Genomic DNA, 25125 nt, shown 5'->3' on the forward strand with positions numbered 1-25125 from the left:
CTTCTGGCCTAAGAATGTACAAAAAAACATGAATATAGAGTATGGATTGCACAAAGATTACAAAATAAGCTGAGATAGCACAATTATGTACCACAAAGTGCTATTGTAAACAGGTTATTTTTAGTATGAAATAATTCTGCTTTTCCTGAAAGTACAAGCTATTAGAAATCAGTGTCAGAACTGGAAAGCATTTCACAAAGAGAGCTTTCATTTCTGTACATTTTAAATCATGAGATAATTGCAGTCTGATTACCTCATAGAAGCCAGAAAGCAATATGGTTATTGGGGATGAGGGGCGGGGGGGGGCTGAAAGGGAATAATATACTATAATTAGCCTGTAATGTTTGGCATGGTCACTCATTAGATAATGCTGTATTCCCTTAACACTCTAGCTAGTCATTTTACAGCTGGTAAAGCCTGGAGTAAACAATGTGTGTTATTGCTATTATAAAGCCTTTTATATAGCCTTGATTATCAGCTTCTTCTTGAGTAGGGTTACCTCTGTCAGTTTATCCAGACCAAACTGGTGCACTGCAGTTGAAAGATTGGTCTGTGTCATTTTCTTCTTTTTCTGAAGAACAGTTTTGTATTGATGACAACTGAATAGGTCACTTAACTTTTCTGCCTCAGTTTTCTCATTTGTAAGAATAGGGATACTTCCCAACTCTACCGTGAGCTTGTGAGATTAACTAGTTAAACATTTGTACAATACTTTAAACCGTTAAAGCATATTTAGGTGCTAAGTAAATTACTTCATAATAGTACATCCTTCAGAGAGCTGGACATTTAGGACCAGATTTTAAAATTGCACACATTTGTGCATGCCTGATTTATGTGAATATTGATCAGCTATTTGCACATGGACATGGTTAGTTATGCACCTTCGTGGTCATGTGCATATACACTGGATGGTGCCTGTATTGTATGAGTGAGGTGTGGGCAAATATATGCAGATAAATGCATGCACCTTTATTTGAAAATCTGGTTGTTTTTTCACAGTCTGCTTTAAGGTTGTGAGGGCAACAGTAGCAGTGCATTTTTAGTTTCTAGTCTTCTTTGTTCACTTTCCTGATAACTTTCCCACGTCTCTAAGTTCACCCCTGTCATATGGTTTTAGAAAGAAATCATTTAAGCTGGTTTTGTTTTTTTGGTTTCCCCAACTTCCCAAAATGTCTCTTAATGGAGGGGATGAGGGCTAAGATACATGCAAATGCAGAGGTCGTGTGTGTTGAAAGTTTGAGGGGCAACATAAACTGAAGTGGCATGTGAGTAGCAGCCACTGATGAAATTAAAGGGGATAGACAAGGCCAGAGCCAGGAGGGAGGATAAAGATTTTCACAGCAGTGATCTGGATGGATTGGAATGAGGAGAGATGTAAAGTGGGAGGCAAAAAGATGCATTGGTCAAGCTGAGAGGAAACTAAGGCCTAGACCAGTGGTCCTCAAACTTTTGAGGGTCATGCCCTCCCTTGCCCCTTTCCGTGTCTCCGCCCCCACCCCACTCTGGAGCCAGGAGCGGGGCTATGACTTGGGGGGTAGGGATGATGCGGACAGGGTAAGGGGGCTGAGGCTGGGGCCAGGAGCAGGGCTTGAGGCTGGGGGTGGGAGCAGAGCCGCAGCCTGGCCACGGTGGAGGCAGGCAGCTGGGTGTGTGGCTGGGTGCAGCTCTGCTCCCACCCCCAACCTGAGCCCCAGGCCAGGAACAGAGCCATGGCCAGGGGTGGGGGTGAAGGCAAAGCCACGGCTGGGTGCAGTATGGGCCAGCAACCAGCCCCCCAGCCTATTACATAGCCAGGGCCGTGGTTGGGAGTGGGGCCAGAGAAGTGGTGGGGTGGGGCTGGGTGGCCCTTCCTCCTTGCCCCCCCGGGGGCTGACCCGGGCCTGCCATGCCCCCCTGAATGTTCCTCTGTTCCCCCCCCAAGGGGGTGTGCCCCACAGTTTGGGGACCTCTGGCTTAGATTAACATATTGTCTCCTGGGCTGAAAAGGAAGGAACAAATGTCAGATGTTCTTCAGTAGGAAGCAGAAGGATTGGTGAGAGTCTGGATCTGAGGGCAAAAAGGAAAGGCTGAGCTACACAGGAAGAATGGCAGTGCTGAGAGTAACAGAGAAGGGGAGTAAAGGAGCGCATTTGGAAGGAAAGGTAAGTTCAGCTGTGCATAAGCTGATCTTGAGATAGAAGCATCTGAGATAGGTGAAGGTATGTGATTAAACCTCAGGTAAGAAGAGAGTGCTAGAGGGGATCAGGGCCATTGTATAGGTGAGCACTGAGAAATAGATTTGGGAGTCTTCAGCATAAGCTGTATTTGAATCTGTTGGAGTGAATGAGCTCATTCTGGGGGAGAGTGTAGAATGAAAAAAGAGCTAGGGACCGAGGACAAAGCTCCGGTGGACTCTGACAGAGAGAAGAAAAATGGGAGTCTTAAAGAAACCCTTGAAGAGCTTTCAGAAGGGTGTGCAAGATAAAAATCAGGAAGGTCCTGAGCAAAGAAGCACAGGTAGGAAACACTGACAATGGCAAAAATGGTGGGAAGAATGAGAGAAAAGGATAGCTCACAGAAGTTAGTTATCCAGAGGTAAAAAATAATACATATTTTAACAGTGAAGACAAGGCTTTTGGTCACAGCAATTTCAGTGGAAAAAACCCAGATTAGAGGGGGCTCAAAGAGAGAATTGGAAGACAGGGATTCGAGGCCACAAAAGGCCACTTGTTTGAGGTAGTGTACTTAGAAGCAAAGGAGAGGAGAGAAAAGAGATGTAGTTAAAGAGACAAGTGGGACCATGAAGGTTTTTTTTTTCTAATATTGGCTTACAACTTCACGTCTGAAGTAGCCAGAGGACAGAACAGTAAAGATGGGGGCGGGGAGTGTGGGTGGAATTTAACCCAGCATGATAGAACAGCATTTTCTGGTATATTCAAGGGGTGGGTGGGTGCGTGTGTGTGTGTGGAGAGAGACATGCACAGGTTCAACTTTACAGTACCCTGTGTGCCTCGTTTATTTTGACAAAGAACAGGATGACAGGAGAAATGTAATTTATGTAGCCTCTGCAGTGACAGTTCTTACATTTCATTGAACATAGTAAATATGATTTGAATTTTAAATAGAAATAAGCTTGCTGCATCCTAACAAGTAGAGAAGCTGTTTGCTATCAATGGGCTGCCCACGGTTCTGAGAAGTTGTCCTTTGTTTTCTTTTTTCTAATGCTTCCTTGCTAGGTTGTCCATGGAACCACCAGATTTCCCACTTTTTGAGAGAGCACAAATCTGTTGATCACAGGGTGAATTTAGGTTTCTTGGCAGGTCAGCATTTATTGAGGCAAAGCCAATTTTTAACTTTTTTTTAATGCTATAGATACAAGGTTTCACGGAGGCTTGGTTTTTGTATTTTTTTTTAAAAGGCGTTTAAGGCCCAAATATGATTTTGTTTTTTTCAACTTCTGGCCCATCTTGAGTCCCCTTAAAAAGGACTAATTTTCAGAGGGTTGAGACTCAGAACTTTGATAGTAAGGCCCCTTCAGCTTGCCTCAAGTTGGACACCCAAAAATTGATGTATCCCAAATCACTAGTGACTTCTGAAAATTTAGGCCTAAATCTCCTTTTATATTTACTCTAGCAAATGATTCATATGTGCTCTACAAAGAATGGGAAGTTCAAAGATGACATAAAAGGAGTAATTGGACTGGCTGCTACAGCATTTTGGAAAACAGTTCAAGATCTGGAATGCTCAAGACATTTTGATAAAAACCAAATCAGCGTATATCAGACAACTATCATGCTGATACTGCTGTACAGATTGGAATGTTGGAGTATAAGGAAAGCCATTGAAAAAAAGATTTTGCTGCAGAAATGAACTGGCTGAGGGGAATACTGAGAGTTTCAAGACTTCAGAAAATAAAAAATGAAGAGAGAAGAAAACGGCTAGGTGTCAGACCCTGAAAGCCTCAAACCTGGGTCATGGGAGTCATCCTATCCCAATCCTCCACCCAGCAGCTCACAGACAGGAACTGGGACCAGGGCCAATGTAGCCCAACTAGGGCACAAGCCCAGCCCCTATGCTCTGATTGGGAGAACTCCAAGGCTCCTGACTGGGCTGCAGCCCCTATTTAAGCCAGAATAGGAAGCAGGAAGTTGTCTGAATAACTGGGCTCCACCCTGCCATGTACTGCTTTCCTGTTTACCAGTTCCTGCCTTCTGATCCTGACCTCCTGGTTTCTTGACTCTTGGTAACTGGTTCCTGCCCTCCGAACTGTGACCCAATCCTGAACTCCTCGTAACCCACCTCTGCCTGCCTCCTGACACGTGTCTCTTGGTTCCAACCCTCCCGTTTGTCACTTGACTCCGATCTCCTGGTGTTCCAACTTGGCCTGGTTCCTGGTAATTGGCTCCTGGAACCTGGATCCTCAGCCCAAACCTGAGGCTAACCCCTAGGCATGACACTATGGCAAGAAATAATGCTGTTACAGAAGATTCAAGAAAGACAACTGTGATGGTTTAGACATGTGTCAAGAATGGACCCAGAAAGGATACCATACGTGGCAATACATACCAGACTGCAAGGAACCAGAAACAGAGGAAGACTGAAGAGAAGTTGGATAGACATGGTGAAGAGTGACATAGAACAAAAAGGTTTAAAGATAAATGAAGCCATGAAGCTGACACAAGATATGAAGTCTTTTCACCCCTTTTTCCAGCCCATTGGTGCTTTTGAGCTGATGGCCAGCAATAAAGGAGAGACAAGCTAGCTAGGCTTTTTGAATATCGCAGATGTAACAGGCTGTTGGAGAGACTAGAACCTCTGTATACTGTGTCCATCAGAGTGGTTTTGCAAAGCAGAGCGGTGATATTTTGATGACTGGGAACACACAAACTATCTACAAGTCATGTTCTTATATAACCTAGCAATCTCGCACAGCTTGATAATGGTAGTCTATTCCAGTCAGTTTTATTCCCAAGTACCAAAACAGGCCCAGTCATGCAAGCCCTCTGCATGTAGAATTCCCATCAATGTCATGTGGGGAAGGCTTGCAGACTGGGCCTTAATTACGTTCAGGTCTAGTTACTGTAGCAATTCTTGAGAAGCAACTTTTGTCTCTATTTGTTCTCATTAAATAGACACTATCAAGTCAAGCAACTTTAGATTTTGTAAATTGAAGAATCTAGGACATTAAAGAATTGAAAGATCTAAATACTAATGGAAAGTTTTTTGTGAGACTTAAAAAAAAACCCATCATGGGAGCAGGGTTTGATGGATGCTGTTGGAGTGTTTGAGGAGTGGGAAGGTTGAATTATATTCTCTTTCCCAAAATGAACACCCTCTTGCATTGTTTGAAGCCCAAATATTGCAAGCACATTAGCACATAGGAACCTGAAAGTGAATTGACTGGAAATTGACAAAAATGACACTGGCTTGTCCATTTTTGTGATCCAGTCTCAGGAGTACAGGTGCCATTGTGTTGGATTCTGTAGAAGAACGTACATATAGACAGAAGTTGAAACAAATGCAGAAAATAAAAAAGTATAAAATTGTTTTAATAACTAGTTTTAGAATAACAGAATCATAGAAATGTGGAGCTGGAAGGGATCTGAAGAAATCATCTAGTCCATCCTCCCATGCTGAGGCAGGACCAAATATACCTAAACCATCCCTGACAAGTGTTTGTCTAATCTGTTCTCAAAAACCTCCAATGACAGGGATTCCACAGTCTCCGTTGGAAGCCTGTTCCAGAGCTTTATTATCCTTATCCTTTCGGGGAAGGGGTTGGAATGGGGGCAGGGAAGGGGTGGGAAGAGGTGGGGCAGGGTTGTGGCCTCATGGAAGGGGTGGAGTGGGGGTGAGGGCCGGGCAGCGGGGGGGTGGTCAGTGGAGCAGCCCTCGGGCCAATGTACTAGTCCTCATGTGGCCCTCGTGATCATTTGAGTTTGAGACCCCTGGTCTAGATGGCTTATAACTGAATTTTAATGAAGCGGTTGTAAAAGACCTACAGCAGACCTAAAAGACTGAATTAAAAGGCCATGGGAATGTTCAAAATCTCATTAAAAAGAAAAGGAGTACTTGTGGCACCTTAGAGACTAACAAATTTATTTGAGCATGAGCTTTCGTGAGCTACAGCTCACTTCATCGGATGTAGCTCACGAAAGCTTATGCTCAAATAAATGTGTTAGTCTCTAAGGTGCCACAAGTACTCCTTTTCTTTTTGTGAATACAGACTAACACGGGTGCTACTCTGAAACCTGTCAAAATCTCATCGTATGCCTCTCTACTCAACTACTAAAGTGATGTTATGCTGCCACCTTGTGGTCATGGCTGATGCATGTTTGATTCAACAACAACAAATATTTCAATCAGTTGAATTATTGTTTTAGCTAAACATTGAGGTACATCTTCTCCTGCAGGGATGTACCTGTATGCAGTGAATAGTCATATTGCATAGCATTCCATTGGTATGGTTGGATCATTTTTGAGACAGATGTCTACCTTGAAAAATAACTAGAAAAAATTCCTGTTCACATCCAAGTGGAATAAAACCTTTGGTTTATTCCCAGAATTCAGACACCAGCATCACTGTAACATAGCTACTGTAACTAGGTGTTAGGCTCTGACCAAGGGGCCTGGATCAAAATCTCAGATACAGATTGTTAAGTTTCCTTCCCCACTTTGAACTCTAGGGTACAGATGTGGGGACCTGCATGAAAACCTCTTAAGCTTACTTTTACCAGCTTAGGTTAAAACTTCCCCAAGGTACAAACTATTTTACCTTTTGTCCTTGTACTTTATCGCTGCCACCACCAAACGTCTAACAGGTATATAACTGGGAAAGAGCCCGTTTGGAAACTTCTTTCCCCCCAAAATCCTGCCAAACTCTACACCCCCTTTCCTGGGGAAGGTTTGATAAAAATCCTCACCAGTTTGCATAGGTGAACACAGACCCAAACCCTTGGATCTTAAGAACAATGAAAAAACTATCAGATTCTTAAAAGAAGAATTTTAATAGAAGAAAAAGTAAAAAGAATCACCTCTATAAAATCAGGATGGTAAATACCTTACAGGATAATCAGATTCAAAACATAGAGAATCCCTCTAGGCAAAACCTTAAGTTACAAAAAGACACAAAAAACAGGAATGTCCATTCCATTCAGCACAGCTTATTTTCTCAGCCATTTAAAGAAAACAGAATCTAACGCCTATCTAGCTAGATTACTTACTAAGTTCTAAGACTCCATTCCTGTTCTGTTCCTGGCAAAAGCATCACACAGACAGACAGAGCCTTTGTTTCTCCCCCCCTCCAGCTTTGAAAGTATCTTGTCTCCTCATTGGTCATTTTGGTCAGGTGCCAACGAGGTTATCCTAGCTTCTTAACCCTTTAGAGGTGAAAGGGTTTTTCCTCTGGCCAGGAGGGATTTTAAAGGTGTTTACCCTTCCCTTTATATTTATGACACAGATATTCCCAGGTTTCAATGAAATTAAGATCTAGATCAGGGATAGGCAACCTTTGGCACGTGGCCCGTCAGGGTAAGCCCCTGGCGGGCCAGGATGGTTTGTTTACCTACAGTGTCTGCAGGTTCAGCCAATCGCAATTCCCACTGGCCACGGTTCGCCATCCCAGGCCAATGGGGGCTGCGGGAAGAGGTGGCCCGGCCCGTGTCGCTTCCCATAGCCCCCATTGGCCTGGAATGGTGAACCGCAGCCAGTGGAAGCTGCAGTCGGCTGAACCTGCAGACGTGGCAGGTAAACAAACCGGCCCGGCCCACCAGGGGCTTTCCCTGGTGGGCCAGGTGCCAAAGGTTGCTGATCCCTGATCTAGATCCAAACTTTGCAGCTTGGGCTCATCTCTAGTTTTCTGCCACATAAACTGTTAAAAATTTCCTTTCAATGCAATCACTAAAAATCAAGGCAACCCTCTCCAACCTCATTTCATGTCTTAGTCTCTGAGCCTCATAATACTCCAGAGCACTCAGAATCTTCAGCTCCACAACACCCTTTTGTGCCCACTACAGCACTGCTCATCCTACCTCACTTTCCCTCTCTCTTTTCAATTGTCAGCAGCCACCTCCAACATGGTCTGGTGCTGCAGTGACTTAGCCCTCTGACTAAGTCAAGTCACACCAGAGTTCCTCCCCTTCTGGGGTATCAAAATTCAAATATCACAAACTCAAAAAGGAGGGTCATCCACCCATCTCTTTGACCAGGCTCTGCCCTTCAGCTGCTAGGGTCTGTCTCTTCCAGAGGGCACTCACCTGGGTTCCCTGCTTCAGGCTTACATTCTCTCCAGGAGGCTTTGTCTGCCTACAGTTCAACTCAGCTCCCTGGCACCAGCCAGCCTTCTCTCAGTGAGTGAGAAGGCAGAGATCTGCTCTCTTTCCCAATCAGCCCCCAACAGAGCCAGGTTCAGACCCTTCCAGGCCTGACACCTACTGTAGGGTTAGCAGGGTGATGCTGATTGAGTCCACAGGCTCTCATTAACCCCTTCTTGGCCAGTGGGGGGTTGGTACACCCCATCGCACTCCCTTTCACCTTCATCATACAACCACTCACATTGCACACCTCCAACTTCGCTAAATCATGCTCAAATGAGCAACTTGAACACCAACCTCAGAATTATTTTAGGTGGAAATAACACATTATTCACTCATAGAAAGTAAAGGTATCTTTTAATGGTAAGATGTCTCAGCCATACTGAGGTTGGAAGTAAGATTGTGCATTCAAGTGTATCTTTGAGGAGTTGGCTGTATGCATTATGGTTAGTGGTATATAGGTTCCCTCCGTGGCTTATACCTGATACATAAAAAAGTATATGAAAATTCCCATAATGTGCAATACTATTCAAGGATAGGGTTGGGAGTGTGGGGATATAATTACTTCCCAGTTGCTATTGGCTGTTGGTTTTGAAGTATGAACATCAATAACCATTTACATTTTATCCCACCAAATGTAACTGCAAATGTCCTTAGAATCATAGAATCATAGAATATCAGGGTTGGAAGGGACCCCAGAAGGTCATCTAGTCCAACCCCCTGCTCAAAGCAGGACCAATTCCCAGTTAAATCATCCCAGCCAGGGCTTTGTCAAGCCTGACCTTAAAAACCTCTAAGGAAGGAGATTCTACCACCTACCTCCCTAGGTAACGCATTCCAGTGTTTCACCACCCTCTTAGTGAAAAAGTTTTTCCTAATATCCAATCTAAACCTCCCCCACTGCAACTTGAGACCATTACTCCTCGTTCTGTCATCTGCTACCATTGAGAACAGTCTAGAGCCATCCTCTTTGGAACCCCCTTTCAGGTAGTTGAAAGCAGCTATCAAATCCCCCCTCATTCTTCTCTTCTGCAGGCTAAACAATCCCAGCTCCCTCAGCCTCTCCTCATAACTCATGTGTTCCAGTCCCCTAATCATTTTTGTTGCCCTTCGCTGGACTCTCTCCAATTTATCCACATCCTTCTTGAAGTGTGGGGCCCAAAACTGGACACAGTACTCCAGATGAGGCCTCACCAATGTCGAATAGAGGAGAACGATCACGTCCCTCGATCTGCTCGCTATGCCCCTACTTATACATCCCAAAATGCCATTGGCCTTCTTGGCAACAAGGGCACACTGCTGACTCATATCCAGCTTCTCGTCCACTGTCACCCCTAGGTCCTTTTCCGCAGAACTGCTGCCTAGCCATTCGGTCCCTAGTCTGTAGCTGTGCATTGGGTTCTTCCGTCCTAAGTGCAGGACCCTGCACTTATCCTTATTGAACCTCATCAGATTCCTTTTGGCCCAATCTTCCAATTGGTCTAGGTCCTTCTGTATCCTATCCCTCCCCTCCAGCGTATCTACCACTCCTCCCAGTTTAGTATCATCCACAAATTTGCTGAGAGTGCAATCCACACCATCCTCCAGATCATTTATGAAGTTATTGAATAAAACCGGCCCCAGGACCGACCCTTGGGGCACTCCACTTGATACCGGCTGCCAACTAGACATGGAGCCATTGATCACTACCCGTTGAGCCCGACAATCTAGCCAGCTTTCTACCCACCTTATAGTGCATTCATCCAGCCCATACTTCCTTAACTTGCTGACAAGAATACTATGGGAGACCTTCCGATCCATATGTCTTATCCTCATCTTTATTATTATTATTTAGAATTTGGTATCACCCACAGTGTGCTACAAGCTTTCTAAATGCAGTTCAATTTACATTTCTTTCTCTGAAGAAAGTACAATTTTAAAAATATCTTACAGTCTAAAAAGGTTTTCAGAGATTTTTCAAAACTGTTCAGCTAAATAATATCCAGTCAGTGAGTTACCCCCAGGTATCACCTATTTAATGTATTAGGAGCATCTCAATGGTATTTCTATGCAAAGGTCAAAGTAATGAAGTCTGGTGATCTTTTAGAGACAGTAATAGTATTTTTAAGCCCAGCAGTTGAAAGATTGCATACACACCTTCATTTTTAGTAACCCTGATTATATTCAGCACTGAAATATAATCACATGAGCAAAGGTGATGAGAACAGCAAAGAAAAATATCTTCTTTCTAGAGCAAATAAACACCAGAGGGCAGCGCAGTAAAACATTTCCTTCAGAAGCAACAGCTAATCCTTAAGAATCATAAACTATGTAAAATAGTTTGAGATTGTTGAGTGGCCACTGGCTGTTCCATAGCTAAGCTCGCAGCAAAGTTTCTGTTTAAAGCTGGGTTTTGCAACTTTTCTAAAATTCACAGTATTAAAGGTTTGATTTAAATTCCACAAGGGAAACTCTCACAGTTCAGACCAAATGTATTAACACTTTAATGTCCAGGCCTTCACTTGTAACATTATTTCCCTAAATGAAATTTCTCTTTTTTAAGAGAAAGCAGAAAGTCTACAAGGAATGGAAGGTGGGAGAAGGGATCAGCAAGGAAAGCCACCTCTTGGAGGTCAGAAAGTGTAGGGATAATGTGAGAACTGCCTAAAGCCAAGCAGAGTTGGACTTTGAAAAGGGAATTCAAACCAATAGTAAAAGGTTCTATAGTCATATAAATAAGAAGAAAACAAGGAAAGAAGAAGTGGGATTGCTAAGTACTGAGGATGGGGTGGACATTAAAGATTATCTAGGCACATCCCATCTCCTAAACAAATACTTTGCCTCAGTTTTTAATGCGGCTAATCATAGGATCATAGAATATCAGGGTTGGAAGGGACCTCAGGAGGTCGAGTCTAACCCCCTGCTCAAAGCAGGACCAATCCCCAACTAAATCATCCCAGCCAGGGCTTTGTTAAGCCTGACCTTGAAAACCTCTAAGGAAGGAGATTCCACCACCTCCCTAAGTAACCCATTCCAGTGCTTCACCACTCTCCTAGTGAAAACATTTTTCCTAACATCCAACCTAAACCTCCTACACTGCAACTTGAGACTATTACTCCTCGTTCTGTCATCTGGTACCACTGAGAACAGTCTAGATCCATCCTCTTTGGAACTCCCTTTCAGGTAGTTGAAAGCAGCTATCAAATCCCCCCTCATTCTTCTCTTCTGCAGACTGAACAATCCCAGTTCCCTCAGCCTCTCCTTATAAGTGATGTGCTCCAGCCCCCTAATCATTTTTGTTGCCCTCCGCTGGACTCTTTCCAATTTTTCCACATCCTTGTTGTAGTGTGGGGCCCAAAACTGGACACAGTACTCCAGATGAGGCTTCACCAATGTCAAATAGAGGGGAATGATCACGTCCCTCGATCTGCTGGCAGTGCCTCTACTTATACAGCCCCAAATGCCGTTAGCCTTCTTGGCAACCAGGGCACACTGTTGACTCATATCCAGCTTCTCGTCCGCTGTAACCCCTAGGTCCTTTTCTGCAGAACTGCTGCCTAGCCATTCGGTCCCTAGTCTGTAGCAGTGCATGAGATTCTTCTGTCCTAAGTGCAGGATTCTGCACTTGTCCTTGTTGAACCTCATCAGATTTCTTTTAGCCCAATCCTCTAATTTGTCTAGGTCCCTTTGTATCCTATCCCTACCGTCCAGCGTATCTACCACTCCTCCGAGTTTAGTGTCAATGAAGAGGCTAGAGGTAGTGGCAGGGTAGCTAATGGCAACAAGGATATGGAGGTAGAAATTACCACATTCGAGGTGGTAGTCAAACTCAAGCAGTTTAATGGGACTAAATTAGGGGACCCAGATAATCTCCATCCAAGAATATTAAAGGAACTGGCACCGGAAATTGCAAGCCCAGTAGCAAGGATTTTTAATAAATGTGTAAACATGGGGGTCATACCCTGTGACTGGAGAATTGCTAATTACAGTTCCTATTTATAAGAAAGGGAGAAAAAAGTGACCCAGGAAACTACAGGTCTGTTAATTTGACCTCAATTTTATGGAAGGTCTTGGAGCAAATTTTGAAAGAGAAAGTAGTTAAGGACATGGAGGTGAATAGTAATTGGGATAAAACACAACTTGGTTTTACAAAAGGTAGGTTGTGCCAGACTAACCTGATCTCCTTCTTTGAGATGATAACTGATTTTTTAGACAAAGGAAATGCGCTAAATCTAATCTACCTGGATTTCAGTAAGGCATTTGATACAGTTCCAGATGGGAAATTATTAGTTAAATTGGAGAAGATGGGGATTAATATGAGAATTGAAACGTGGTTAAGGAGCTGGTTAAAGGGGAGACTACAATGGATCAGATTTGAAAGATGAACTCTCAGGCTGGAGGGAGGTTACTAGTGGAGTTCCACAGGGATCGGTCTTGGGACCAATCTTATTAACATTTTTATTACTGACTTTGCACAAAAAGTCGAAATGTGCTAATAAAATTTGTGGATGACACAAAGCAGGGAGGTATTGCCAGTATGGAGGAGGACCAGAATTTCATACAAGAAGATCTGGATGACCTTCTGGACTAATAGAAATGGGTTGAACTTTAATAGTGCAAAGTGAAAGGTCATGCATTTAGGGCAGGGGTGGGCAAACTTTTTGGCCCGAGGGCCACATCTGTGTGGGGAAATTGCATGCAGGGCCATGAATGTAGGGCTAGGGCAGGCAGACGATGGATGTGGGGTGTACGAGGGGGCTCGGCAGGGGGTTGGGGTGCAGGAAGCGGTGCAGAGTGCGGGAGGGAACTCAGGGCAGGGGTACAGGGAGGGGCATGGAGTGCGGGAGGGTGCTCAGGGCAGGATTTTGGGGGCTCAGGGCAGGGGGCTGAGGTACAGGAGGGGTGTGGCAGGGGGCTCAGGGTAGGGGGTTGAGGTGCAGGAGAGTTGTGGCAGGGGGCTCAGGTCAGGGGTTGGGGTGCGGGGTTCAGGAGGGGTTCGGGGTGCGGGCTCTGGCCCGGCACCACTTACCTGGAGCGGCACAGGGGTGGCAGTGGCGCATAGCAGGCCAGGGCAGGCTCCCTGCCTGCTCTGACCCCACGCCGCTCTCGGAAGCGGCCAGCACCAGGTCTCTGTGGTCCCTGGGACAGGGGGGCAAAGGGCTCCGCACACTGCCCTCGCCTGCGGGTACCTCCCCCGAAGCTCCCATTGGCCGCGGTTCTCCATTCCCAGCCAATGGGAGCTGCAGGGGGTGGTGCCTGCAAGCAAGGGGAGCGTGCGGAGCCCTCTTATTCCCCCGCCCCCAGCAACATCCCCAGGGGCCACAGGAACGTGGTGCCAGCTGCTTCCAGGAGCAGCACAGGGCCCGTGGCACCATGGGGGTGGCAATCCCACAGGCCAGATCCAAAGCCCTGGCCGTAGTTTGCCCACCCCTGATTTAGGGACTAACAACAAGAATATTTGCTATAAGCTGAGATCGTATCAGTTGGAAGGGACAGAGCAGGAGAAAGACCTGGGTGTATTGTTTAATCATAGGATGACTATGAGCCATCAGTGTGATGCGGCTGTGAAAAAGTCTCATGCAGTCAGAGGATGCAATAGGCGGGGTATTTCCAGTATAGGTAGGAAAGTGTTAGTACCATTATACAAAGCACTGGTGAGACCTCATCTGGAATACCATGTGCAATTCTGGTCCCACGTGTTTAAGAAAGAATAATTCAAACTGGAACAGGTGCAGAGAAGGGCTGTTAGGATGATCTGAGGAATGGAAAACCTACTTCATGAGAGGAGACTCAGAGAGCTTGGCTTGTTTAGGCTAACCAAATGAAAGCTGAGGGGAGATATGAGTGCTCTCTATAAATACATCAGAGGGACAAAATACCAGGAAGGGAGAGCCATTATTTAAGATAAGCGCCCATGTGGACACAAGAACAAATGGATATAAACTGGCCATCAACAAATTCAGGCTTGAAATTAGAGGAAGGTTCCTAACCATCAGGAGTGAAGTTCTGGAACAGCCTTCTAAGGAGAGTAGTGAGGGCAAATAACCTACCTGGCTACAAGATTGAGCTTGATAAGTTTATGGAGGGGATGGTATGATGGGACTGCCAACAATGGCATGTGGCCCGTCAGTGACTGCCAGTAGCAAAAATCCCCATTGGCCAAAGACAGGAGACTAGATGTGGAGAACTCTGAGTTACTACAGGCAATTCTTTCCCAGGTATCTGCCTGGTGGGTTTGCCCACATGCTCAGAATCTAACTGATCGCCATTAAGGGGATCAGCAAGGAATTTTCCCCCAGTCAGATAGAGACCCTGGGGATTTTTCGCCTTCCTCTGCAGCATGGGGCATGGGTCTTGCAGATTTAAACTAGTGTAAACGGTGAATTCTCTGTAACTTGAAGTCTTTAAGCCATGATTTGAAGACTTCAGTAACTCAGCCAGAAGTTAGGAATCTATTACAGGAGTAAGGGGGTAAGGTTCTGTGGCCTGCAATGGGCAGGAGGTCAGACTAGACAAGGGGTTCCCAAACGGGAACGGTGAACCGCAGCCACTAGGAGCTGCGAGTGGCCATACCTGTGGCCACTCAGGTAAATAAAGCATCTTGCGGCCTGCCAGGGGCTTACACTGAACAAGCCGCAAACCAAGTTTGGGAAGCCCTGGACTAGATGATCACAAAGATCCCTTTTGACCTTAAAGTCTATGAGTTTATAACATAATATTTTGAGTTAAGACCATTGGTTTAACTATCAAGCTAGTTAAGTTTCTATACTGTGCTCATCGCCATACTTACCCCATTCTCTTAAAGACTCTAAATGCCATAACATGTAAGGCAATGTGCATCATACTTCATCATACAACATAAGCTGAATGAAAAAAGTAGTTTTAATGGCATTTTAGATAGGAGGAGCAGCGCTCTAGTGGTTTATCAGTATCACTAAAAGCATGTGGAATTTAATCTATATATATACACCTGGGTATATTTTAATGGTGATATTATTTATATATAAATATCTCCTTTGATTCATTCTCTCTGATCCCTCTTTTTTTTAAAATGTCTTTGTTACTCTCAGTTCCCGCTTATTCTATAACTTTTGAGTGCTGTACCAGTTTCTTCAAAGACTGTAATCTTCCTGTGGTCCTCTTTGTTCCATGCCCCAGACTCCATTATCACTCTCCTTAACTCAGATATTAACTTTGCTAGGAAGGCCAGCAATTTTAGAATATATATAAATAAACCCACCATTAAAATATTTATATATATAAATATTTATAATATAAAGAAATATGTTGAAAGGTTTTAGGCCCTTTTCACTGCTGTGATCTCAACCCACAGTGTTTTAAAAACTGAAATTGAAAACTGGCCACATTGTAATGTAGCACTGACCTTTTGGCTGTGCTGGGTTCTGTCCTGTAGGGTTTCATAATCACTTTATTCTTCATTTGCACCTTGAACAAGTGACTGGTGTCTCCAGTATTCACCTCTTCCCTTTCACTGATGGTGAAAGTTTTAAGTCTGTACTTTGTCTCTTCCACAGTGGAATGACTCCAGTTTCTGTCCTTGGCTGCCTTCTCTTCTCAATTTATCTTCCGCCCAGTAGGATTTCTCATTTCTAGCTTCAACCTTGCCGATCACTCTTAAACAGCTGACATTCAAACAAATATCTCCTTTGACTCACTCTCTCTGATCCCTCTTTTTTTTTAAAATCTCTTTGTTGCTCTCAGTTCTCTTAGTTCCTGCTTATTCCATAACTTTTGAGTGCTATACCAATTTCTTCAAAATCTGTAATCTTCCTGTGGTCCTCTTTGTTCCATGCCTCAGACTCTGTTATCACTCTCCTTAACTTAGATATTAACTTTGCTAGCAAGGCCAGTAATTTTTGAATATATTTGTAGAATAGGAAAAGGCACCTTTCCTGCCATATATGCCCATAGGTATTACATAATCAAATCCATTTTCTTGGGGACCATGCAGGATTATTCCCTGGGGCTGGTTGAAAAATCATATTTAATTTCCATGAAAAATGTCAAATAAAATGAACATTTTTTGTTTCATTCAAAAAATTACTGAAATTTTTGATTCTTAAATGAAAAAGTCCAAATGCAATTAAATGAAGAAGTTGTTTGTTTTCTTCTCTTTTTTCCACCTCTTTTTTTCCAGTGCATAAAAAATGGAGGGATGCTGAAAAAGGGAGCAATGCAACGTTCTTTTCCTCACATTTTCTTTTTGTTGTTGCTGTTCTTTTTCTTGCCCAGTGGAGGAAAAGGAGGGAAAGCTAGAATTAAAAAAATAGAGAAAGTTGAGGGAAAAAGTTCTTACAGGTTTTAATTCCCACTTTCTTTCCCCTTTTTATTTTTGTCTCTTTTTTTCGCAGTAAGGGGAAAAAGGAAGAAAGGGGGAAAACTGAAAAACAAAATAAAATTAATCAAAAAATTCCCAGATAAAAAAAAATCTGAAACTTTTGATTCAATCAAAAAGCCATTTTTCATCAAAAGTTTCCAGCAAAAATTTTGAGCCAGTTCTGTTGTTCCTTTCAGTATATTATCTTGTGTTTTTAAAGTGCCAGGTAATGAGTATTCCAACACTTTCCTTTTGAGACTGTTCCACAGCCTAATACCCCTCACTATCAGTAGAGCCCTGCAAATCAGCGGATATCCACAGACCATGTAAGAACATAAGAACACAAGAATGCCCATACTGGGTCAGACCAAAGGTCCATCCAGCCTAGTATCCTGTCTTTCAACAGTAGCCAATGCCAGGTGCCCCAGAGGGAGTGAACCTAACAGGTAATGATCAAGTGATCTCTCTCCTGCCATCCATCTCCACCCTCTGACAAACAGAGGCTAGGGACACCATTCCTTACCCATCCTGGCTAATAGCCATTAATGGACTTAACCTCCATGAATTTATCCAGTTCTCTTTTAAACCCAGTTATAGTCCTAGCCTTCACAACCTCCTCAGGCAAGGAGTTCCACAGGTTGACTCTGCGCTGAGTGAAGAAGAACTTCCTTTTATTTGTTTTAAACCTGCTACCCATTAATTTCATTTGGTGGCCCCTAGTTCTTATATTATGGGAACAAGTAAATAACTTTTCCTTATTCACTTTCTCCACACCACTCATGATTTTATATACCTCTATCATATCCCCCCTTAGTCTCCTCTTTTCCAAGCTGAAAAGTCCTAGACTCTTTAATCTTTCCTCATATGGGACCCGTTCCAAACCCCTAATCATTTTAGTTGCCCTTTTCTGAACTTTTTCTAATGCCAGTGTATCTTTTTAGAGATGAGGGGACCACATCTGTATGCAGTATTCAAGATGTGGGCGTACCATGGATTTATATAAGGTCAATAAGATATTCTCTGTCTTATTCCCTATCCCTTTTTTAATTATTCCTAACATCCTGTTTGCTTTTTTGACTGCCGCTGCACACTGCGTGGACGTCTTCAGAGAACTATCCACGATGACTCCAAGATCTTTCTCCTGATTAGTTGTAGCTAAATTAGCCCCCATCATATTGTGTGTATAGTTGGCGTTATTTTTTCCCATGTGCATTACTTTACATGTGTGCGGGTCACAGATGTGCATACAAATTTTGTATCCGTGAAGGGCTGTAACTACCAGATAATTATTTTCTGACATTTAGCCTAATTTTTTCCTGTCTCAGTTTCATTCCATTACTCTTCATTATATCCACGTATCACACTAACTCCTCAGCATCCTTTGTATTCACAGCTTTAAATATTTGTAGTTTGTCTCCACTTTTTTGTCTCGTGGTCAAGCTACAGATATAAAACTCCACCTCAAAGTCAGGCCTTTTAGGGCCACAATAATTTCTGTTGCTCTTCTTTGAACCTCATCCACTTTATCAACTTGACCCACCTCATGTCTTTTGTGACTTCTCTCTCACTACCCTTTTTCTCCCAAAACAAATGTGTTGCAATTGAACAGAGTAAATATGAATCCCCTAGTAGGATGTCCTGAGTATTTATTCCCCTTTATGGGCCTAATTTTCCTGCACCACTGAAATCAATGGGACTTTTGTCATTGATTTCAACAGGAGCAGGATCAAGCCCTATGTGAATTATCTCCTTATTACCTTGGTCACCTTGATCCTTGGTCCTTAAGCCCTCATATAGATTGCACAGATCACAACACGTCTTTCATTCTTCTCGTATCCTGGCCTTCCTTCTCCATGTGCAGCCATGTCTTTTCACAATAAAATCTTCCCATCTTTTTGGAGGTCAGCTGAGTGGTCGTTTCAGTTCCCATGGGTACCACTTGGCAACAGCTGCAGTCCATCGATTGTCAGTGAGCCTCACTATATGCCCAGCCCATCGCATTTTACTATGCCTGCTTTCAAGGACGACGTCCTGCACTCCACTCTGCTGTCTGATCACTTCACTGAGGACTCAGTTGCTACAGATGGCAAATCAGAGACAGCAGCCAAAAATATCCGACGAGGCAATCTTGAAAGCAGACATTTCCAAGGAAGACTGGAGCCTTACACATAACTGCGATGAGAATTATAAAAACTTCACTGATAAGTTGAGGCAATGTGTGAAATTAGCCGAGAAAGAAAGACTGAAAAGAGTGAAGGGAAGAATCTCAGAGGAAATGCTCTAAATGCTAGAGAAGTGGAGAATATGAAGCGAAATGATGGTGACAAACTTGAGTACTCCCTCCTCTGCAAGTTGATAAGAAGAAGACTAAAAGAGGACTTCGAGAAATACCAAAATGAAAGGCCTTTAAAGACGACTGAATATCACAGAAGCCTCAAAAATGCAAAAAAGAATTGACGCTGTACAGGTCAACAGTAATGGCCCTGAAGAACAGGGACGGAAAACCAGTGATTGACAGAACAGAGATGGAAGCAGTCTGCAAAAATTTTTAAACTGAACTGTTCGCATCTCTGATAAATGTCCCAGTACCAACACTTCAACAGACCAACAAGCATTTACTCCCAGTCCTTGTCAGCGAAGTCTGACCTGCAGTTCACCAAATGAAGGAGGGAAAAGCTCCAGGTAAAGATGGACTGTCAATTGAAATGATAAGAGCTGGAGGCCAAGACCTCTGGGAAACCCTTGCTAAGAGGTTTAGCTGTTACTTGGAAATGCAGAAGACACCATCTAGCTGGAAGGAGTCCAACACCGTTCTGCTGTACAAGAAGAGCAGTCATGAAGATCTAAAGAACTATTGTCCAATATGCCTGCTATCACATATCTATAAGCTGTTCACGTTATTACCATTCTTATCATTTTGATGTTATGTCCCCCTAGTGTTTGAAACCCTTGCTTTTATGAAAAAAAAATTATCTCATCAGCTTTATTGAACCCTTTCATAATCTTGAAAATTTGAAAGTCTACTTTTCTGCCCTTACCTTTCCACCAACAACAAAGGCCATCTTCATCAAAGGCTCAATCTTGCTATCTCATAGGAGATCCAAAAGAAATAACAGTTCCTGAGATCAATGATGACCAGCAATGGGTGTGGCTCCTTGTACAGAGAGAGATGGCCCCAAATTCAGTAGAAATTATTGGGTGGACAGATAACAAAGGGCAAGCACAAGGGGACTTGTATGTCCTTGCACATGATGGAGCACAGCTCTGTGGTGACTTTTTTCCTGGACTGTGTCTGTTCAGGGCATGTTAAGTGGGTCCACAAGCAATGCCGCATCTCCTTAGGAGTCAGCATGGTTTTTACTGTTCTTCTGACTGGCCACAATGTGAGTACATGGATGCTTGGGTTGGTTGGAGCTATGGATTCTGCACGTCAGTCCACCCAGGGAAAAGCCCTTTTTAATGTTTAATGATAATGGCTTTATCCAGCTCCTTAGGGGGAAAAAATACCAGGACAATGTGCAATGCAGATTCCCTTCCTACCCTATGTTCCTCCTGCTACTCTGATCTTTCTAACCCCTGTAGTATTTTTCCTTTGATGTGAATGGTCTTTTCTGGGAGATGAATCTTTGGTTGAGGGTTCTGCACTGGCATAATAGTGTGGTTTTGCAGAACTGTAGTGTAGTAGCTGAGCTAGTTGAGATTACAACTAATGAGTGCACTGCTGCTTCGGAAATATTTATAAGATGGGATCAATTCTCAGTTCTTCACTGAGCTGCATCTAGCCCTTGTTCTTTATTGTTATGTTTTCATGCTGACAAAGAAACATCATTGACCTTTTTCTAAGTGTTATAGCTCATCATCATGTTTCCTCATCTTGAACTGTTTGCCAGGTTATAAATTAACTGTGCATATCCTGTTTTGAAATTATGATGGCATAATGTAATCCATTTAAAAAAAACTGTTTTGAATACCAAAGAAAAACTTTACAATATACAAATGGCATTAGACTGAACCATGTCTCAAGGTCTCCCGCAATGAACAAAATAATTTAATTTATAGGCTCTTGTGTAGCAAAATTATTGTTGATTCAGGTAGTTGGAGGGGAAAGCCCCATCTCATCTCTTCTGTGTTATTCTTGAGTTTCTGCTAAGCTCGAAAATAATTTTGAATTCAGTTTTATTATTCTTGAGCCCAAGGCAGTCCAATAAAAGTAATAACGTTTTACACAGAGAAAATTAACTCTAATTATAATCCCTATGCAGGAAGTGTTTTATGATATTCCATTTAGATTTACCTTGCTTGTTTGACATTAGAGCTGGGCAGAATTTTTCAGACAAAAGCTTTTTTTACTGAAAAATGCAGGTTTGGGTTGACTGGAACATTTTGCGACTTCATGTCAAATTCACTTAATGGTTTATGTCAAAAATGAAACAAAATAAATATTTCAAAAAAGGTAAAATATTTTGACTTTTTGATTCAAAATGACTCATTTAAAATTTTACTTCAGTTTTGTTTTAAAAAACTTAAAAAGCAATTAAAAACTTAAAGCAAATTGAAATGTTTTATTTCAAGTCAAACAAAATGTTTCATTCAACCCAGAAACAAAATATTTTTGACTTTCTCAGTTTGCTGAAAAATTATAATTTTGGGTTGACCTGAAACAATTTTTTAATTAATGTTCAGTTCAGCCCTTAAACCAAAAAAAAACAGCTATGCATACAGCTCTACTTATTTAACAGATGGTCCCATGCAGGCAGCAGACGCTGAGAACTGGGAAGAGAGGAGGTGCCATATAAACCATTTTTTTTCTTGGCAACTTTGCAGAATTTTTCATTGTGTTTGAAAATGCACTTACTAAAATCATTATTAACAATTATAGATGGAGAATGGACTGCTTTGGTACCTGGCAATTGACATTTGGGGCTATTTTTTCCAAAATACAAGTACTGAGATTATGCTACTTTCATCTACTTGAAGATTGTTGATATTTGATCATTTCTGTTAATATTTGACAGGTTTTTTCTATGTTAGTATCAGGAGCTTACTGAAGATGTATTTTTGTTAGTCTTCCTGTTCTTAGAACAGTTTTTTATAGAATCATACAAGTGTAGGGCTGGAAGGGATCTCGAGAGGTCATCTAGTCCAGCCCCCTGCACTGTGGCAGGAACAAGTAAACCTGGACCATCCCTGACAGTTGTTTGTTCAATCTGTTCTTAAAAACCTCCTATGATTGGGGAGTCCATAATCTCCCTTGGAAGCCTATTCCAGAGTTCAACTACCTGTATGGTTAGAAAGTTTTACCTAATATCTAATCTAAATTTCCCTTGCTGCAGATTAGGCCCATTACTTCTTGTCCTACCTTCAGTGGACATGGAGAACAACTGATCAGTCCTCTGTATAATAGCGCTTACCATATTTGAAGACTGTTATCAGGTCCTCCCTCAGTCTTTTCTCAAAATTAAACATGTACTGTTTTTTAACCTTTCCTCATGGGTCAAGTTTTCTATAAACTGAGCATGTTTAGTCTTTGTAGACTATATTTGAAGATCTCTTTTGTCAGACCTGTAATTGTCAGTCTATCTTCAAAATCCATAACAATTTCTAAAAACATTGTTCTCTTTGCAGAAAGAGAAGGTGCTTTCACCACAGATGCCAGCATTCTCCAAGGATTAATCCCTTCATCCTTAAATTACACCAGCTCCTATTAATATCATGGGACCTGACGGTGGTTTCCTAAGCAGTGGACAACTTCATGTCATTGTGTGGGGAAGTTTGGCAGCTCTGACAACACTCTTATTCCTTACTTTCCTCATCTTTCTGTGCTCCAGCTGTGACAGGTAAGACTCTAGTGCATCAGGAGGCAATAAAGATAAAAAGAGGGAAATGTGACAGAGGGATCCTGTTGCATTTTTTGTTAAGGTATAAATAAAGGAAAATCCTACTCTCATCATAATATGCTCTCATCAGTTCTAGGGTAAATATTTTGATACTGTAAGTATAGCATGGATTGAAGTCATTTAATTTACAACCAAGTAGCAAGAATGGCTAAAATCACAAGAATGGCTAAAAATGGGCCACAAACCAAAGTAGTTTATTGACCAGTTTTCTTCACATGAAATTGCAAGCCCAATAGCAAGGATTGTTAATGAATCTGTGAATTCGGGGGTCAGATCCTATGACTGGAGAATTGCAAATATATTACCTATTTTTAAAAAAGGAAAAAAAGTGACCCAGGAAACTAAATGCCTGTTAGTTTGACCTCAATTGTATGCAAGGTCTTGGAACAAATTTTGAGAGAGAAAATAGTTAAGGCCATAGAGGTAAAGAGTAATTGGGGTAAAATACAACATGGATTTACAAAAGGTAGATCATGCCAGACCAACCTGATCTCTTTCTTTGAGATGATAACTGATTTTTTAGACAAAGGAAATGCGCTAAATCTAATCTACCTGGATTTCAGTAAGGCATTTGATACAGTTCCAGATGGGAAATTATTAGTTAAATTGGAGAAGATGGGGATTAATATGAGAATTGAAAGGTGGTTAAGGAGCTGGTTAAAGGGGAGACTACAATGGATCAGACTGAAAGGTGAACTTGTCAGGCTGGAGGGAGGTTACTAGTGGAGTTCCTCAGGGATCAGTCTTGGGACAAATCTGATTCAACAGTTTCAGTAATGACCTTGGCACAAAAAGTGGAAGTGTGCTAATAAAATTTGTGGATGACACAAAGTTGGGAGGTATTGCCAATATGAGCATAGCCACTGACTCCATGGGTGTTCCGGGGGCTGGAGCACCCACGGGGAAAAATTAGTGGGTGCTCTGCACCCACTGACAGCCAAGCTCCCCTCACCCCGCGCTCCAGCTCCTCCTCTTCCTCCTCCCCTGGGGGCTACTGAAGTGTTCAGAGGAATGGAAAACCTACCTTATGAGAGGAGATTAAAGGAACTTGGCTTGTTTAGCCTAACCAAATGCAGGCTGAGGGGAGATATGAATGCTGTCTATAAACACATAAGAGGGAAAATACCACGGAGGGAAAGGGATTATTTAAATTAAGCACCAGTGTGGACCCAAGAACAAATCGATAAAAACTGACCATCAACAAGTTCAGGCTTGAAATTTGATGAAGGCTTCTAACTAAGGCTGTCATTAAGTGTAGTTAACTCACACATTAACTCACAAAATTAATCACGATTTAAAAAATTAATCGCGATTAATCTCGGTTTTAATCACACTGTTAAACAATAGAATACCAATTGAAATTTATCAGATATATTTGATGTTTTTCTACATTTTCAAATATATTGTATTCTGCATTTTAATTGAAATCGAAGTGTATATTATTTATTATTCTAAATAGTTCCATAAAATTATAAACAAAAGAAACAGTATTTTTCAGTTCACCTCATACAAGTACTGCAGTGCAATCTCTTTGTTGTGAAAGTGCAACTTACAAATGTAGAAATTTTTTGTTACATAACTGCACTCAAAAACAAAACAATGTACAACTTCAGAGCCTACAAGTCCACTAAGTCCTACTTCTTGTTCAGCCAATCGCTAAGACAAACAGGTTTGTTTACATTTACAGGAGATAATGCTCCCTCTTCTTATTTATAATGTCACCAGAAAGTGAGAACAGGCATTTGCATGGCACTTTTGTAGCTGGTATTACAAGGTATTTACGTGCCAAATAGGCTAAACATTCATTTGCCCCTTCATGCTTCGGCCATCATTCTAGAGGACATGCTTCCATGCTGATGATGTTCGTTAAAAAAAAGTGTTAATTAAATTTGTGATTGAACTCCTGGGCGGAGAATTGTATGTCCCCTGCTCTGTTTTACCTGCATTCTGCCATATATTTCATGTTATAGCAGTCTCAGATGATGACTCAGCACATGTTGTTCGTTTTAAGAACACTTTCACTGCAGATTTGACAAAACACAAAGGAGGTACCAATGTGAGATTTCTAAAGAGAGCTACAGCACTTGACCCAAGGTTTAAGAATCTGAAGTGCCTTCTAAAATCTGAGAGGCATGAGCATGCTCTCAGAAGTTTTAAAAGAGCAACACTCTGATGTGGAAACTACAGAACCCAAACCACCAAAAAAGAAAGCTGCTTTGCATTGTTATTGAGTAGAACCTGTCATCAGCATGGATGCATGTCCCCTGCAATGGTGGTTGAAGATTGAAGGGACATACGAATCTTTAGTGCACCTGGCACGTAAATATCTTGTGACGCTGGCTACAATAGTGCCATGAGAACGCCTGTTCTCACTTTCAGGTGACACTAAATAAGAAGCATGCAGCATTATCTCCTGCTAATGTAAACAAACTTGTTTGTCTTTGTGATTGCCTGAACAAGCAGTAAAACTGAGTTGACTTGCAGGCTCTAAAATTGTACATTGTTTTATTTTTCAGTGCAGTTCTTTTTGTACATAATTCTACATTTGTAAGTTCAACTTTCATGATAAAGAGATTGTACCGTAGCAGTGGTTCCCAAACTTGTTCCGCTGCTTGTTCAG

The 25125-nt window shown here is 42.3% G+C and overlaps 1 protein-coding gene across 5 annotated transcripts in view; it reads left to right on the top strand.

Moving 5' to 3' along the window:
- PAG1 (phosphoprotein membrane anchor with glycosphingolipid microdomains 1) overlaps window positions 1-25125 on the top strand; it is a 184689-nt gene that overhangs the window by 129806 nt on the left and 29758 nt on the right. For all 5 annotated transcript variants that reach the window (XR_014710132.1, XM_084618476.1, XM_084618477.1 and 2 more), the window contains one exon: window positions 22234-22445. Coding sequence is in view for 4 of the 5 variants with exons in the window: in XM_084618476.1 (XP_084474602.1) it covers window positions 22321-22445 (125 nt within the window). In the remaining variant the exon portion in view is untranslated. The remainder of the gene's footprint in view (window positions 1-22233; window positions 22446-25125) is intronic.

The sequence above is a fragment of the Lepidochelys olivacea genome (assembly GCF_965140295.1).
Source record: "Lepidochelys olivacea isolate rLepOli2 genome assembly, chromosome: 2".
Lineage (NCBI taxonomy): Eukaryota > Metazoa > Chordata > Testudines > Cheloniidae > Lepidochelys > Lepidochelys olivacea.